The following is a 16,591-nucleotide window of genomic DNA, read 5'->3' as shown; positions in this document are numbered from 1 at the left end:
AGTCCTGTCAGATATCAAACGTGATAGACAAAAACATGACTATACACTCGTGTGTATTTAGGTTTTGCTTGATTAATCATTTAATGGGTTATCGACAGAGGACCGATTTTGAGACACTACTTCCGCCAATTCGTCCCTGAATCCATTGCTCATCTCTTGAACGCATCGCTCGAGCCCCTCTGACGTCATCATCAAAGGACGGTGTTGTCATCCCTGAAATGTGGGAAGCGGCTGTCCTGCTGTTGTCGTTTTTTTGAATCTGTGGCTTCGCTTTGAACCGCGACGACTTAAAATGTGAGTAAGAAGCTACGTTCGTGTGATTAAAAACGCACAGACGCTGACTGACCGAACCACCGGCGGGAATCCAGGCAGTTAGCTGCTTCACTATCCAAGCTAATGGTAGCTAACGTCGGTCTCATTCGTTTTGTGTGTGTGTGTGTGTGTGTGTGTGTGAGTGTGTGTGTATCAGGGCTGACTACTGGAAGTCACAGCCGAGGAAGTTCTGCCAGTACTGCAAGTGTTGGATCGCGGACAACAAGCCTGTGAGTAACCCGGGAGATGAGCAAGGAGTCGCTGGGGACCGATGCTAATTCATCCACGTTTGCTTTTGTGTGCAGAGCATCGACTTCCACGAAAGAGGGAAGAACCACAAAGAAAATGTGGCCGCGAAAATATCCGAGGTATTTCTCTTGATTGTTTACCGCCGTGTTGAGTACTCGTGCACTGATAATCTACGCCAGTTTTGGCACGGCTCTCGGGGCTGGTAGCTGAGATAGGCTCCACTCCAGGACTGTTGGACACGAAAGACGTCTTCTTATTGGTTTTCAGCAGCTGTCAATCATCCCATCCTCTATCTCTTTGCCCGCAGATCAAAAAGAAGAGCGTGGAAAAGGCCAAGCAAGAGGAGCGGATGTCCAAACAGTTTGCAGCCATGGAGGAAGCTGCGCTGAAGGCATACGAGGAAGATCTGAAGAGGATGAGTATGGAATCAGGTAACGTGTGTTGTTGTTTTTTAGTTTAATAACCATTCAGGAGGATTTCTTTTCTCTCCACTGACATATTTTTTGTGTCAGCTGGTGTCTCGCCAGCCTATCCAACGCCGACGACGAGGACCACGCTGCCTCAACCTCTGGTGCAGCCGCAACAAATCAAAAAGCAGCCGAAGAAAAAGGAGAAACCGCACAAGCCGCCCCGGGAGAAAAGACAAACGCAGACTTGGGTGGAAGGAAAGACGGATGATGGACACACATACTATTACAACACAGTGACTAGAGGTGAGGAGACGCTAAACGCCACTTTAATCTTTTTAACTTTTAACGACGCGGTTTAATCTCAGGTGTTTAATTTCAGAATCGCAGTGGGAGAAACCTGAAGGTTTCCAGGGTGGAAGCTCCAGCTCTGCACAGCCTGGACAAACAGAGGTTGGAAACATTTGTTTTCTTGTGTATCTCAAATCTTGGGGTGTTTATTTCACGCGACTGTTTCTCTGTAGAGCTCCCCCGGAAGTGCTTGGATGGAAGGCATCAGTCCTGAAGGTTTTACGTATTATTACAACACAGAAACAGGAGGTGGGGGTTTTCTCTTTTCAGGATAATTCACGCTGACGATGGCGTCTGATAATCACCGGACGCATCTTCTACATCTCCAGAATCAAGCTGGGAGAAACCAGCCGATTTTCCCCGCGATGAGGCGTCTGGATCTGGGTCAAACACGGAGGCGGAGAGTCGAGAGGAGGCGTCGAGCCCTCCGCCAGAGCAGCCGTCGGGGGCGGAGGAGAGCTCCGGTGACGCTCTTCAGACGGCCGAACAATCCAGCCAGCAGTCCAGAGTCCCAAAGATCAGCTTTAGGGTGAGAGACGTTCTGCAAGATGGCGTGAAAAGCCTCAGTGACTTTTCCGCTCACTTGTTTACTGTTTTCAGAAAAGAAAAATAGAGGATGAACCTTCAGAAAAGGAGGAAGAGGAAAAAGAGGGTGATGCTCCTCCTCAGGGAGAAGCTGAAGAGATGAAAGCAGACATCCAAACTGAACCCGAGAAAGAGAAGGAGGAGGAGGAGGACAAAGAGGTCCGAACCATAGTGACTGAACCCGAGGAGAAGAAAGTGGTGATACCAACCAAAAGGCCGCGAGCAGCCAACCCATACGGGGCCTGGGAGCGGATCCAGGAGGAGGAGGAGGAGGATCCCTAGTAAGTACCCAGAACTGAGCGAGAAACCGTTAAGAGAGTCCAGTGAGCAGAGAATCCTCTTTGTTTCCCTCCTCTGCAGCGCCGGCGTGGATTTGCAGTTGCCCCAAACGGAGGCGGATGCAGCCGCGGCTTCGTCCGATCTACCGCCGGAACCCAAACCCAAGTTCAAGGAGCGCATCATCACCTCCCTGGGAGTGGAAGGAGGACCTGCTTCTTTCAAGAAAAGCAAGACCCAGAACGGCAAATCCAGGAGCCTCAGACAGAGAGAGGAAGCGGACTAACTGTCTCCCTGGTGTCTGACGCTGCAGAAATATCTTGTTTTTTTGGACAAAGACACAAAAGCCAAATGCTATTTTTTTTATAGTAGTCAAGTGTTGGGACGATTGGTTTTACCTCCTACCGACAGTCGTCATAATAAAAGTGCATCTGTTTGGGGTTTCGGCTCCACACCTTCGGCTAGCAAACGTCTCTTTGTTACAGTTCAGAAACTCGGCGTCCTCACTTTCGCCAGCAATAAGAGGAGAAAAAAATCGTGACAATAAATGAAGCTCCTCAAGCAACACAGAGTAAGAGATCAAAACAGAAGTCCTTCCCTGGCGCACACGCGACAAGGGTGTGACGCGCCGGCGGCGAGCACGAGTGTAGAACGCTGATAGGTGGTTTTGCCGCACCCCCCCCCCCTCCTCCCAGCTTCACGAGACTGATGTGCGTCAACGGTAAAGTCTAACAAACAACAAGCTGGTATTTAGGATGTAGTGGAGAGAGAACCTGGAGGCCGTCGACGTAGCGAATCGAGGCCAGAGACTCAAATTCCTTAAAGTAGTCAACATTTAGCAAAAACAACCAAAAAAATGTCAGGAGACGTTTTTCGAATTTATAGGATATAATAATGAGTGGTCTAAGAGCTGCTGAGGGTCAGAACATATAAATTATGTTTTATTACATCAATAAATATCAGCAGTGTGACTCTTGGTAATGCATTGTACGGAAACTGCCTCTAAAATGTACTCTGTAGTAGTAGAATAGTACTAGAAACACCTTTGAGGGTACTTCTGTGGATCTAGTGCAGTAACAGAACTGGACTGTTGCGCGTCTGTCCACTGTGTCTTCGGTCCTATGGAGAGGAACGTGTGTCGGTCATGGCAGGCTGCCCCCGCCGCCGCCGCTCTTCGCCAGATCCAGGACAGCTTCCCTCTCTGAGTGTTCCAGCACGTCAGAGACGAGGAGCCCGAGGCCCTCGCCTCCTCTCATGAACTCCTAAACATGGAATGGAATTAAGTTGACGAGCGAGTTGGGAGAATCTTTATAGCGTCGGGATGCAGCGACAACCTTAATGTCTCGCGCCTCGTAGCCGGTCCTGTGGTCGGTGACGCGATCCTGGCTGAAGTTGTAGGTGCGGATCCTGTCAGACTGAGAGCGCATGCCCACCTGGAGTCAGAGACGCGGGCGTGAGTGAAGGAAGAAGTAGGAGCGACACCCGTGTGAGGAGGAGCTCAGCTACCTGCTGTTTCCGTGCCGTTTTCCTCTTCTCGTTCGCTTTACCCATCATGCTCTGGTGGAGGCGGGCCCTCAGCATGCGCATGGCGGTGTTTCTGTTCTGCAGCTGAGAGCGGCTCTGCTGACACTCCGCTGTGATGCCTGGAGTGGAACCAAGAACACTGAAGCAGGAACGTCAGGGTGGAACTCAAGGAGAAGCTCAGGGGTTTGTACCTGTGGGGAGATGAACGATGCGGACGGCGCTGTCCGTGGTGTTGACGCTCTGACCGCCAGCACCTCGAGCTCTGAACGTGTCGACGCGCAGGTCCTTCGGGCTGATGCTGACTTCCAGCTGGGGACCAAACAATTCTTAACCACAACCCATAAAGAACAAATAAAGACAGGCGGAGGCGGGAGCCGACCTCGGTGGGCTGAGGCAGGACGATCACAGTCATGGTGCCTGTGTGGATTCGCTGCATCCTGGAGGAGAGACCCACCTCTGGGATCCTCTGCACCCGGTGCGTTCCTCCCTCATGCTTCAGGTATCTGTACACGTTCTCTCCTGCTATTCGGACAGCCGCGTGGTGCAACCCACCTGGAAAACACAGCCCACTACTGAAAATACTTTAGGTATGCTAACATTTCCCACTCACTAGCATTCCTTGTGCTAAGCTAACTAGCAGTCAGTCTCCCTGGGCTCCGTGTTCATGAACGTTCTGGTAAATCTAGACACGTCTTACCGTACTCAGCTTCCGAGTAGTTCAAAGTCTCAAAGTCCCAGTTGTTATAGGAGGCAAAACCCTGGTACATTTGAAACATTTCTTTGGTGAATTGTTGACATATGTCACCTAAAACAGTAGAGAAGTACACTTTAAAATGAACACGCTGACTTTTAGGGAAAAACGCTGAATGTCTGTCCTCCACAGATCCAGGCGAGGGAAGGGTGGAGCTCCTTCTCTCCTCTGTGCTGCATTCAGAAGCTAGACATCAGCAGGCAGCTAGTCAGCTTAGCACAATGAATGGTTGTCGATGGGCAGATTAGCATACCTATGTCGAAAAGACGTCAGATAGCTGGAACTACATGCATGGCTGGTTAAGGAGAGTTAATGCAACGCCTCAAAATGTCCGCGAGCAAAACGTCTAGATAAACGACTGTTGCTGCCAGTCTTTATAAGAGAGGAAGAGGAGGACTTCTCCAAAACAGACAAAGATCCGAATCTATTTGAACCACAGACAGAGTGAAGGACGTGCGCGTTTTGGGAAGTTTTGAAGGCAGGATGGAGGTATGCTAACCTGCCCATCCACAACCATTCACTGTGCTAAGCTAACTAGCAGTCTCTGTGGTTCTCAGCACATACAGGAGGGAGGGGTCGTGTCCCCAAATGCCGGTGTGATCTCACGTACCTCCCGTTGTTCGTCCTGACACGACCTCCAGCAGAACATTACTGGAGTCCAGAGGGTCAGTGGGCACCAGAGCTTTGATTAACTGAAGAGAGAAGGATCAGACACTCTAAACCTGATTGGAAAACAAGTTACAATTAAAAAAAAAAAAAGTACTTAATTTTGAATCTTACATCTTTCCTTAAAGCTAAAATTCTGCTAGAGATTTTTGCTTCCTCTTCCATCAGGAGCTGAGTTAGTTGTTTGTCTTCATCTTCAGAACCAGCTGAACCTACAGGGGGATTCATCCAGGAGGAAGTGCTAGCGAACATCTTAACGCTTTAAATTATTATTTATGTCTAAATACTCACTATGTATTAGTGACAGGACCTCCTCCTGCTCTTTCAGGGCTCCTTCAAGGGTCTGGAACACGTTAGCTACAGTCTGCAGCTCTGCGTGTCTGCTTAGTAGCGTGGTTCTGTCGGAGGTGCTAAGGTGCATCAGCTCCAGCTTCTCGCTAACGTGCCTGCACTCCTCCATGACCGTCCGGAGATACCTCTCAACGGACTCGTTCTTGTACAAGTCCCCTAAGTCACTGTGGCAAAGGCGTTTGGTTGTTACTGTACACCAGTGACGGACACCTGGGATGTTAGTGTGTGTCTCACCGGTGTGTCCAGGAAAAAGTGTCCTCCATCTTTTTCCGCCGTTAACTACACGAGTACGAACAGAACACAAACGGACCCATGAATGGAAAAACATGACAATATTATTCAAGTCCCTACATTTATAAGCGTGTTGACAGGGGGTGTTTCTGTAATTGAGGGGCAAATCTTCATAGCATGCCTCTGACCGCCTAGCGAATGCAGAACCGGAAGTCGTTTTTCTTCTTCGTTGGAAACGGCAGCGTCACCGGCGGATTCACAGGATGATCGCCACCCTCTGTTAGCTAGCAGCTAGCTAAAGCCAAAATGTCAAATTTCGAAGACAGCCTGTATGGTAAGACAATATTAACGTGTTAATGTTTATTTACGGAAATTTAATACAAAATGTAAATAAAATTAACAAATGAAGCAACTAATTAATTGTACCAAAAAGATAAAAAAAATTAACCTTGAGAAGCATAAACTTTTAAACTTCTCTTTACCCAAATAGTTGGAAATGCTGCTAGCGTGGTGTGACTTTTTGTGCTTTCTAGCTGCTAATGTGCTTATCGCGAAGCAAAATTCATCCGAATCTATGAATAGTTTCATTCTTTTTCTTCAAGGAAAAATATCAAGCATTTGCTGGTTTAATGTAATACAATAATTTAAAAAAAAACTGCTTTTTTTGTCAAGTATGACAGGGAATGAAGGGGGATGAATAAAGCGATTAATCAATTTATCATAAAAAGGATCAATGGATGAATCGGTTGTCACCATTTGCCGCCCTATTATATACACTGGTAAAGGTTTATCTGTTTAAACGTTGATATTATCGAATCTTCAGGTCCTGAGGGTCAGTTGTCATTGACTAAAGCTGTGGAGGACGTCAGTCAGCATGGCTACGCCCAGACGGAGGCCCTGAAAGAGAGGCAGAAGACCCTCAGCGCCCTTCAGGTTCACCTGTATAAGCTTCAGGCTCACGGTATGGATTATGTGGCAGGAGGTAGATGATCTGGAGGTAAACACTGACTGCCTCTTCCAGGAGACTCTGTCAGATGTGGAGAAGAAAAGCGAGGAGGCGGAGAAGCAGCTGACATCGACAGCCAGAGAGCTCCTGATTCAGGAGGGCGAGGTGGCGCTCCTGGAGCAGCGGACGCGGGTCCTGCGAGATCGCTGCGCATCCATCAGGGCGGACAACACGGAGCTCCTGCATCACATCAGCAAGGAGGAGGAGAAGGCTCGCATGGCACTTGTGAGGTTCACCGCCTATCGAGAGAAGATGGAGGCTCACAGACGGGCGGTTTGGCGTGCGGCGAGCCAGACGAAGGGCTTTAAAGAGCTGGAGGAGAAACGAGCGCTGGTGAGGAGGCTGAAACAGACCAAAGAGGAGCTGACAGAAGATTTGAAGAACCCCAGTGGGAGCACAGTCCAGAGGGCAAAGGTGAGGAATGATCTTAGCGATTTGTGTTTGCTGCACTGACCTCCGATCTGCTCAGCCTCCTGCCGTCTGTCAACAGAGAGAGACGGATGCTCTGAGAGGGGAGGTCGCCGCGACACGGAGAGCTGTTGCCGAGAGGAGAGAGCAGCTGCAGAGAGAGACTGAGACACACACGCAGATGAAGAAGCACATTGAGGTACGGCGGCGGCGGCTGGTTTCTGAAAACCAGGAGTTCGTTTCCATTCAGATCGGTTTTAGAAATATTCACCAAAAGAAACATGACTGTTAAACGGCTGCTCTCGCTCCCTCAGATCGGAAACAAACGCTACGACGCCATCATCAAGCGCCTGCACTGCCAGCTGAGCAAGGCCCAGGCTGTCCACAGGTACGAATACTACACAGGTGAAAATATTTCTATTTGCAGGGTACTCGCAGTACTCTCTATATAGCACACAAAAGTACATGCTAGCAAAAAGTTTTACAAGTAGAAATAAAGGCAGGAGTGTGATATTTATCCCGTGTGTTTCGAACTTGACACATAGACACACAGCAGTTTAATGGTCATATTTGAGATTAATTCCACACATTATCGTTGAATAGCCTTTAATTTATTCATCTATTGTATTCAATCATCTTTAATAACGATATCAGTATTTTCCCCACTTGAACGTGTTTTGTTGTCACTTTAAAAACGCGGAAGTGGAAGGCAACAAACTGACCTCTAATCAGTTGTGTGTGCTCCATGCAGGCAGACGTCCGAGGACGTTTTCCTACTTGGAGGGGAAGATCGCCGAGCTGAAGCAGCGGCTGGACTCGCCGGCCAGATGACTGCAGCGTTTCCATGACAACAGTTCACCCACCACTCCTCTGCCTTCTGAGTGAGATGGCGGCTTGGAGTCGTGATTACAAGTGACCAGCAGGGGGCAGCAGTGTCCAATAAACATCTGAGTTGATGTCTTAACTTCACACACACACACACACACACACGCACACACACACACACTTGGGACTGTCAGTTGATGAGTTTATATCAGATGTAACTCAACTGTATTTGTTGACAGGTCTTGTCTCAGTAAACGGAACCTCGTTGTGTTTCTCTGGTTCTCTGTTTCAACTGATCTCGGACCTGCCGCTCATCAGCTGGTCGCCAACATCCAGAACAAAAGCCGCGCCAACTGTCGATATGACGGCGGTGTTTTCGTACACGCTGTTCCAGCTTCCGCTTCAGCGGCGACGCGTGATGCGCGGCGAGGTGACAGTCCTGGTGACGGCGAACAAGGGAGCGACTGTGCTTCCTCATCCGCGTCTGCTGACTAATTAACGGCAGAGCCGCTGTTGGTGGAGACCAGAGAGGGAGAGAGAGATGCTCTGCTGGTCACGGAGGTTCTGGAGCACCAGAAGGTGGATTTCTTTTGGTGCCGATACACCGATATTTTACAACGATATTATTACCGCATGTGAAGGCTGTCGATTCAGAACAGAAACACCTGTCCATAAATCATACGTTTGTCACATGATGTCCCTTAAGACTCGAGCAGAACCGATAATGCTGCAATATTTCCGTGTATGGCTGAGGAAACACACACACACACACACACACACACACGAGAGAGAAGCCAGAAATGCCTGTGCAAAAACTCTGGAGATCAACAAAAACATTGTTGGAATATAATTTTGGAAAACATGTCCGTCAGTTCCCAAGGTTTTTACTGCACCTGTGTGTGTAGAAGAAAAATTAGGAGCAAGATGCAGTGTGTGTGTGTGTGTGTTGTTACTTAGCTAACAAATTAACGACTTCATTACAGATACACTTTTCGTTTTTTTTCGCAGCAGGCCTGTGTAGAATGGAGATGTTCCAGATGTGTTCACTTCCTCCACCAACCACAGTTCTGCCGGCTCGCCTCCTCCACGGTGGTCCCGGGACGTCTGCCGCGTCCGACCCGCGCCCCCCCCCCACCCCCACCCCAACACCACCAGCCCTTTTCCTGTTGACGTCGCTCGGCTCCGTCAGATTCCACTTTTCATGTGAGACAAATCCAAAACATCCTCCCAGAAACAGCCTGGGGTATTAATAGCAGCGATGCCACCAGCGGGCTCTCTTATCATCGCTCCCTAAAAATAAACCCTAAAGGTTTCACGAGAAGAAGACGAAGCCTCGCGAAGGATTTCTAGTGTGTGTGTGTGTGTGTGTGTGTGTGTGTGTGTGTGTGTGTGTGTGTGTGTGTTGGGGGGGCAGCTTGTTTGAGACATCAATGCTGATAACAAATTCACCTGCTGGTTTTTAGACACGCAGCAGTAAATCTAATCTAAACAAACGATGAACAATGGCACATGTGAGCCGTGAGAACTCCTGATGAGCGCGCGCGCGCGCGTGTGTGTGTGTGTGTGTTCTCTGTTCAACCCTTGTGCACCTGAGCTCCGGTTAGAGTGACAATGACTCAATAACCCTGCTCTCCTTCCTGAACGGGTCACATTCCACGCGGTTGTGTGTCGGAGGGGATGAGAGCGACTCCTCTGATCCTAAAATCCTCCTCCCCTCTCACGTCAAAGACATTTACAGCCATCTTTTGACACTTTTCCTATTTTTCTTTTTCTTTTTTGCACAAAAGAAACATTTATGCCAAAGTTTTCCACTCGCGGGCCACAGAGGTGAGACGCCGCGATGACGTCCCGTCACTCACACCTGATTGATCGCTCCTAAATAATCTACAGTTTACAGTGAGTCAAATGTGGCCCAGCTCTTGACCCCGGTCACCCGGCAGCTGGGGGCAGTGGGCGGAGCTTCACCTCAGCTGGCTTTATTTATCTCCACTCAGTCAGCTGATCTGCGGTGTGTGTAAACACACTCGTCAGTCACACGTCTGGCGCTCCGGTGTCTGAAGGGTTAAACTGGGACTCAGAGCCTTCGGGTAGCAGCTTGTAGCTTCCTCACCCGTCTGAACCTGATTCCTGGTCTAAGTGGTTTATGTGTGTGTGAGCAAATTAACACACACACACACACACACACTCGCTGCTCCATGCTAGACCTCCCTTCTTCATCCACAGAGTGTATTAAAAGACTTTTCCTCAGGAATGTGGGCGGGAGGCTAAAACTTCTAACCTGCAGGAAAGTCAAATATAAATCAACAGACACCTGGAGCCAAGCTCCGCCCCCTTCTGTACCTGAACAACACAAACACACACACTTCAATGTCATGGAGCCACAAATACACGTGACGTGCTGTGAGAAAGATTCTGCTTTGCTGATGAAGCCAAGAGGATTTTCTTGCGTCTCCTGAAGCTTTTGACTCCACCTATGATAAAGTAGGACAGGCGGCGGCGCACGTGCGCGCGCGGGGGGGGTCTTCTGTGACATCAAAAGTGGGTTTTCAGGAGGAAAAGTGCCTCACTTCCTCTCTCTCGCGACTGCAGACAGAAAAGTGGCAGGTTGAATTATGAATGAAAGCGAGGAGGCGGCCCTGAATCTTCTAGAAAACTTCCCACCAGACTTTTCCCAGATGTTTTTGGAGCCAAACGATTTAACCGTGACATCACATCCTCAAGAGGTTGCTGCTAATCAATCATCCAATCAGAAACAGCATTTTGATTGGATGCTGAGGTAGAACACGCCCCTAAATACAGGATGACTCGGCAAGAATCTGAATTCACAGGGAGTGGCGTTTTCTCGCCGTGAATTCTCTTTTTGGGGGGGGGGGGGGGCATCTGACGGGACGTAAATGGGAACTTCAAACTGAGAACAGGCATTTAAACAGCAGGCAAACATTTAAAATACAGTTTGACGTGAAATGTTTCGGTTTTCAGGCCTGAAAACTCAATTCAAGGGACGTTCAGGGCTCAAGAGTTCATATTTAGACAGAAGACTCCTGACTGACACCCAGCAGCTCCTGCCTGTGAGGAGGCTGCTTGTTTACCACTTAGTGCTCCGCGCCAGGTGTGTGTGTGTGCGTGTGTTCACATGCCAATATTTGCCTTTGCATGCCCGTGTGTGTGTGTGTGTGTGTGTGTGTGTGTGTTCAAAAGAGAGTGACTGCAAATATTTGGCTGCAATTATTTGCATGAAGAAAAAGGAGTATTTCATAACGCTCGTCTTCGGGAGATTTCCCTTCACGTTCGTCACCTGCGCGCGCGCTCACACACACACACAAAATAACACAAACACACACACCTACCAACTTCCAGTTCCCACATTTCTACGGTTACAAGTTCAGAGGCTTCGACTCGCCGCCGGTCGACTGAAAGCAGAAGAAAAAAACCTTTTTGTTCGGAGAGATTTTTGAGTCTCAGTCGTTTCCTTCGACACGATGTTGCTCTTCACTTTACACCTTCTGATTTACGCCTTTCAAAGAAATAAAGTTAAAATAATTGTGAATCGTTCCTTTCCACTCTTGGTGCGCGTTTTGACCTTTAACAGCTGCGTTGTGCTGTCACACTTCGTGCGTTCGTCTGATCGAGAGAGGCGAAGTTAAAGAAACGTGGAGGGACGAACGCTGAAATTCAATCTTTTTTGTTCCCAAAACTCAACCGGATGAAACTTCTTCCTCTGGACCAGGAGTGTGTGTGTGTGTGTGTGTGTGTGTGTCCCACGCTGTGCACCTGCTCCACTAGCGAGGGATCAATGAGAACACTGTGTGCTGTATAGATACTCTGAGGGACACGTGTGTGTGTGTGTGTGTGTGTGTGTGTGTGTGTGTGTGTGTGTGTGTGAATACATGCAAGTCCACATGTCAGTATCCTATATGAACAGACTGTTCTGGAACACCCTGTACTTCTCGTGGGGGGGGGGGGGGGGGGTGCCCACAGTGAGGTTGACCTAAATCTCCACTCAGCCTCTCTGCTATCAATCGATGGGCTGCGATTCTTATTGGAAGTTGAACTTTTTTTTTTAATTTGTTTTGTTTTTTTCGTTCCATTTCCCCCCTCCCTCAGCTGATTTGTTCCCCTCTTCTTCTGTTTTTTGGCTGGCTTGCTCTCTTTGTTTGCCTTGATGGGAGGATTCAATGAATAAATAAAACTAGGAGGGGGGGGGGGCGGAGGACATGCACTCATGACAGAGTAACTCTCACTCTGGGCTCTTTTTATCCTCTGTCCGCCATGTAAACCTTCATATTCGGGCCAACGAAGGATGGTAGTTACTTCAGGTTTACTTCCTGTTTCCAGCAGGTGGCGCTGTGACTCGCCTGCTCCTGGTTTGGTGAATATCGGCCTCCTGTGAAGCGGATCATCCCTACTGCTCTCATGTTGCCTTGAATCCTCAAACCTGCTCATCTTCGACAGTCGTTCTCTCTCTCTCTCTCTCTCTCTCTCTCTCTCTCTCTCTCTCTCTCTCTCCATTCTTGCCTCTGCACGCGATTTCCTCTTTGCTGACACCGGCTTCTCGTGTCGCCGTCTCCTGCCTGAAAGCCACAACTGAAAACGTGACCGAGTTTAAGGAGAGACGAATATAAAAGAACATTCCAAAAAAAAAAAAAGAGAGAGAGAGTACGGTCAGACCTCACCGCTCAAGTGGCATTTGTTTTTGAGTAAAGGTGAGAAATGCAAAAAGACACACACACACACACACACACACACACACAAACCTCAAGATTACACCGCCTTAATGTTAATGCCAATTAACATAAATCTAAAGTGTCAGGTCAGGAGTAGGGGGCTGGTGAAGTGACCTCTCCTTCCTACCCACCTGCTCTCAGGCCACGCCCCTTTTAGATCACAACTTTGCTGAATTTCATCTTGCAAAATTTACATAGAAACACCAAGTGAATGACTCAAAACCGCCTCTGCAGCACTTTCTCAGACTCCCCAGGACCAGATCTTACCTTCACACACACACACACACACACACACACACACTCACCACACCCCCCCCCCCCCTTATAAAACATAATGCTATGAGAGTGAGGGGCTCTGCATGGAAGAGGGAGAGGCTTCTCTTCCTGCTTCAAAAATAGGAAACAAACAGGAAACTCCTCAGTGACCTCAGACGGGGCGTTGATTCTGGCGCGTGTGTCCGTGGTCGAACACCGTGTACCGGAGGAGAGTTCAGAATACATCTTTGCTTAATCACCGTGCGTGTGAGCCCTCACAGAAAAGTTGCAGAGCTGAAGGAGAGGAAAGAAGATCAGAGCAAACGCGCCCTGGGGTTTGTTTACCTGGGCCGTGTCTCAATGATCTGTCCGCTGAACACGCCCCCTCGCCGTCCTTGCAAACACAAAGTAGCATTTGTGAGTTTCTGTCAAGAAGCCTCGCAAGTTCTTGTAGATGTGTCAGATGGTACAGATGTCAACCAGATGACCGTCAGAGCTGATCTCAGGTCAGGTTTCTATGTGAGAGAACTGGATGTACATCAGCGAAGGCTTCCTACTCTTCCTGCTAGCTTGTTACGCTGCTCCCAGGTGTTAGAAGTTAGCACGGAATTTTGTCAGCAAGCGTGGGTCCAGATGGACGGTTCCAGTAACGGGCGAAGGAATGAACTTGAGCCCAGAGCTAAGTTAGCATAGATGAATGTCCAGAGAGGTTTTTTTGGATTATTTTCCCTGATGAAAAATGTCTAAGTCCCGTTAACTTTTCTCCTCAACTTATTTTCTGCCATAATCCATATCAATGTAAAAAACAAAATCAGGAGGGAAATGATGCTAATTTCTCTGTTTGCTTCAGCTGTGCTACGACAGTGCAGAGCTCCACTCATCCTAAAAAGAACAGGTCTGAAAACGTCCTGTATTGTTAGGGTTCACTGGAGGCTGCGTCTGCTCAAACTACACATCGCAGCTTTAATCTTCTCACATGGTCGCTTCAACTTAAAGTTAGCTTAGCTATGCTGTTAGCAAGAAAACAGCCATGTTTGCAGGGAAGATCAATTCGGAGTTGTTAAATTGCGCCTGGCATGTTATCCCGAACGGAGGGCAGACTGGATGCTGCAGTGACTCACTGTCACCTCTTGTGGTGCAACGTGTCATCACAAGAGGGGACAGAGCTACCTGTGCATTAGCATGCTAATCCTCTGCGCGTCTTTGATCAATCAAAGCTGCTTGTAATTTTAGCCAAATTTTGAGGTTGCTTTAATTTTGACAAACATGTCGAACCGCATTTAAGGCCTCAGGCTTCGGTGTGTCCTCCTTTTCTGTAGGACTTCTGGCACACGCAGTAATAATCCTCCTCTCAGGTCACATCGATTGTCTCTGCCAGTGAGATGTATCGGTGACGCCTAGCGGGTGTCAGGGCTATTTTTGAGGTTGCAAGGTCGAGACGTCTCCTTCCTTGCCTGGTGAATGTGGGCGTCGAGGGAAGGGCGCTGGCGGTGTGACAGGCACACGTGCACATTTGCACGCACATAGTGAAACGAGCAGACACGCAGCTGAGGGGACGTGGTGGAGGATGGCGGCTGTACACACGCTGGGTGCAACATGGCGGCTCAGTTTCTCAGGTCGGTCTTTATTTCGGGGGCCATGAACGTCCTTCAAGCGTCCTTGCCAAAGCGGAGAGGCTGTGTCATAAACAACCTGATTAAGAGGAAAGCTCTTTAAGGGAGCGCAGCCTTGTTTGGCCTGTGGTTGTCTCTCCTGCTGTGCCAGCACAACAACAGACCAGGGCTGCCAGGTCTGGGCCAATAAACCATATTTACTCTAACAATGTCTCACAGAAACGTTAGCCTACCAGCATGAGAGGCACTTTAATTCTCCCTGGTTCCTGAAAATGTGTCATTAACTACAGTCTGTGTCTCCTCCCTGCCCGAACAGCAGCAAACTACTGTCTGGACTAGCGTCTATTAACTGTAGCTCATACAGTATAACAGCTGGAAGACTTGTAGCATGAATAAATACAACGTTAGCATGAAAAGTTAGCGTTTGAGGCTTCAAACGCGGCCCAAAAATATCAGTGGAGAACCGCTGAGCTGGCAACCCTGGGAAAGACTGTTTGCATGGAAAAGCGAACGAGAGAGAGAGAGAGACACACACACACACACACACACACACACACACACACACACACAGTCTAGCAGGATTTCCTCCAAAACAAATAAAGTGCGTCTTAGCAGTGAGAAGAAAGTTTTATGGCACCTCTTCCTGACATTTTTTTTTCACTTTGACCTTGGTTCACTCTCTAAAGCATGGGATATAGTCTTTAACGTCCACATGACTCGAAAAAAAAAAGGTCAAAACAGGAATTAAAAAAAAAAACCCTTTCAATTCAAACACACACACACGCAAACGACCATCTGAATTAGTCTGCAGCCATCAAATGAGATGCAGTCTGAATGTGTTTTTGGTCGTGCGAGTGCGGCAGCCGCTGATTCGGACGGAGATTTTGAAACTTTTCCTGTTTTGACAGGAGCGAGGGAAGGTGCTGCAGGGGAGGAAAGTGCAGGATAAGAGAGAAGGCCCTAATCCCCCATAATCCCCCTCTCTCACCCCAGTGGGGCACCGGCTACATGCCTCTTTCAGTGCTTCCGTCTGTCTTTTGTTTTGATGTTTCTGTCGCCGGGCGGGTGGCGGAGGGATTCAGGTCGAGGACACAGACGTAGTGAAGGATGGAAACACGCCTTTGACCTCGCGATGAAATCAGATGAGTTCTTCCAGGGATGTGCACGGCGTGAGATTGTTGTTAATTAAACTAAAATAGCCTTTTAGCGTACAGATGACCTTCCGATGATGTCACTGACAGGTGAAGGAGCTCATATGTTCTCACCTCCCAAACACAGACGCGACGTAGATTCAATCAGCTGGATGCCCAATTAGAGGAGGCCAGCAGAGCCGGGCTGTAATTCAGCCGGAATGTACGCACACACACACACACACACACACTGTTTTGCTCGTGTGTGTTTGGCGTGTAAATGACAGTTCAGATGTGTGGCAGCAGCTGACTTGAATTTAAAAAAAATATACAGCTGATTAAGTGTGTGATGATGATGGTGGAGTGTGTGTGTGTGTGTGTGTGTGTGTGTTTACATGACAAGCACAACAGGAAAAAACAAACAAACCTAGTTTCAGGAGCACAACAACCTGAAGCTCTAAGATTAATTAAAATGGAGGAGGGACATCTGACCTGAGATGACGCGCGTCTCAGTCAGAAAAGGTCAAAAGAAACAAAAGCCCGTCAGAATAAAGGTTCCTCTCTCCCCAGTCGGCGGAGATTTGGCGTTTCATCGGAGGTGAAGTCCCCTCAAACATCAGTTTTGTCGGCAGCTGTCAGCTGATTGGTTGGATCGATCAGCCGATTGACCTCACCTGCTCACGTGAGAAATTACGGAAGTAAATAAATAAAGCCAGGAAACGGAGTAAAAGTCGCGGCGTTATTTGGTTGAATGGAGTTCACTGGCGCCAAACTGAGATGAAACCATTTAATAGTTTAAGTTTTGTCAAACAAGTCAGGTGTAAACAGTGCATAGCTGTTCTAGTTTGGAGGCGGCCCCCCTTCCTCCCTCCACCCTCACAGGTTTCCTTCCTGTGTGTACAAACATGAAGTGTTTGTGATGCTCCA

General features: G+C 48.5%; 3 protein-coding genes across 4 annotated transcripts; 2 read left to right on the top strand and 1 right to left on the bottom strand.

Moving 5' to 3' along the window:
• Positions 1–155: 155 nt before the first annotated feature.
• On the top strand, positions 156–2,635 carry wbp4 (WW domain binding protein 4). Its single transcript, XM_086222917.1, has 10 exons — positions 156–294; positions 470–542; positions 618–680; positions 869–992; positions 1,074–1,274; positions 1,351–1,421; positions 1,493–1,568; positions 1,649–1,848; positions 1,920–2,185; positions 2,265–2,635. Coding segments are annotated over exons 1-10 (1,278 nt in total). The 5' UTR covers positions 156–292; the 3' UTR covers positions 2,467–2,635.
• A 465-nt stretch (positions 2,636–3,100) lies between these two features.
• On the bottom strand, positions 3,101–5,976 carry mtrf1 (mitochondrial translational release factor 1). 2 transcript variants are annotated; one of them, XM_086222789.1, is made up of 11 exons: positions 5,892–5,951; positions 5,707–5,751; positions 5,413–5,636; positions 5,236–5,333; positions 5,066–5,147; positions 4,402–4,509; positions 4,084–4,256; positions 3,896–4,013; positions 3,687–3,823; positions 3,515–3,613; positions 3,101–3,442 (listed from the first exon to the last, which is right to left on the bottom strand). In XM_086222789.1, the coding sequence occupies exons 2-11, from the start codon at positions 5,733–5,735 to the stop codon at positions 3,323–3,325; spliced, it is 1,188 nt and encodes a 395-aa protein (XP_086078915.1). In that variant the 5' UTR covers positions 5,736–5,751; positions 5,892–5,951; the 3' UTR covers positions 3,101–3,322. The 2 variants fall into 2 exon arrangements, with proteins under 2 accessions (XP_086078915.1, XP_086078852.1); XM_086222726.1 differs by having other exon boundaries at positions 5,413–5,976.
• ccdc122 (coiled-coil domain containing 122) lies at positions 5,963–8,418 on the top strand. Its single transcript, XM_086222977.1, has 6 exons — positions 5,963–6,037; positions 6,527–6,636; positions 6,725–7,123; positions 7,200–7,316; positions 7,432–7,505; positions 7,869–8,418. The coding sequence occupies exons 1-6, from the start codon at positions 6,010–6,012 to the stop codon at positions 7,963–7,965; spliced, it is 825 nt and encodes a 274-aa protein (XP_086079103.1). The 5' UTR covers positions 5,963–6,009; the 3' UTR covers positions 7,966–8,418.
• Positions 8,419–16,591: the final 8,173 nt, after the last annotated feature.

The sequence above is a fragment of the Aulostomus chinensis genome, chromosome 1 (assembly GCF_037954235.1).
Source record: "Aulostomus chinensis isolate RoL2024-O1b breed Wild chromosome 1, RoL_Achi_v1.0, whole genome shotgun sequence".
Classification (NCBI taxonomy): Eukaryota; Metazoa; Chordata; class Actinopteri; order Syngnathiformes; family Aulostomidae; genus Aulostomus; species Aulostomus chinensis.
The sequence above is the reverse complement of the archived record's forward strand: the minus strand, read 5'-3'. Positions and strand labels throughout refer to the sequence as shown.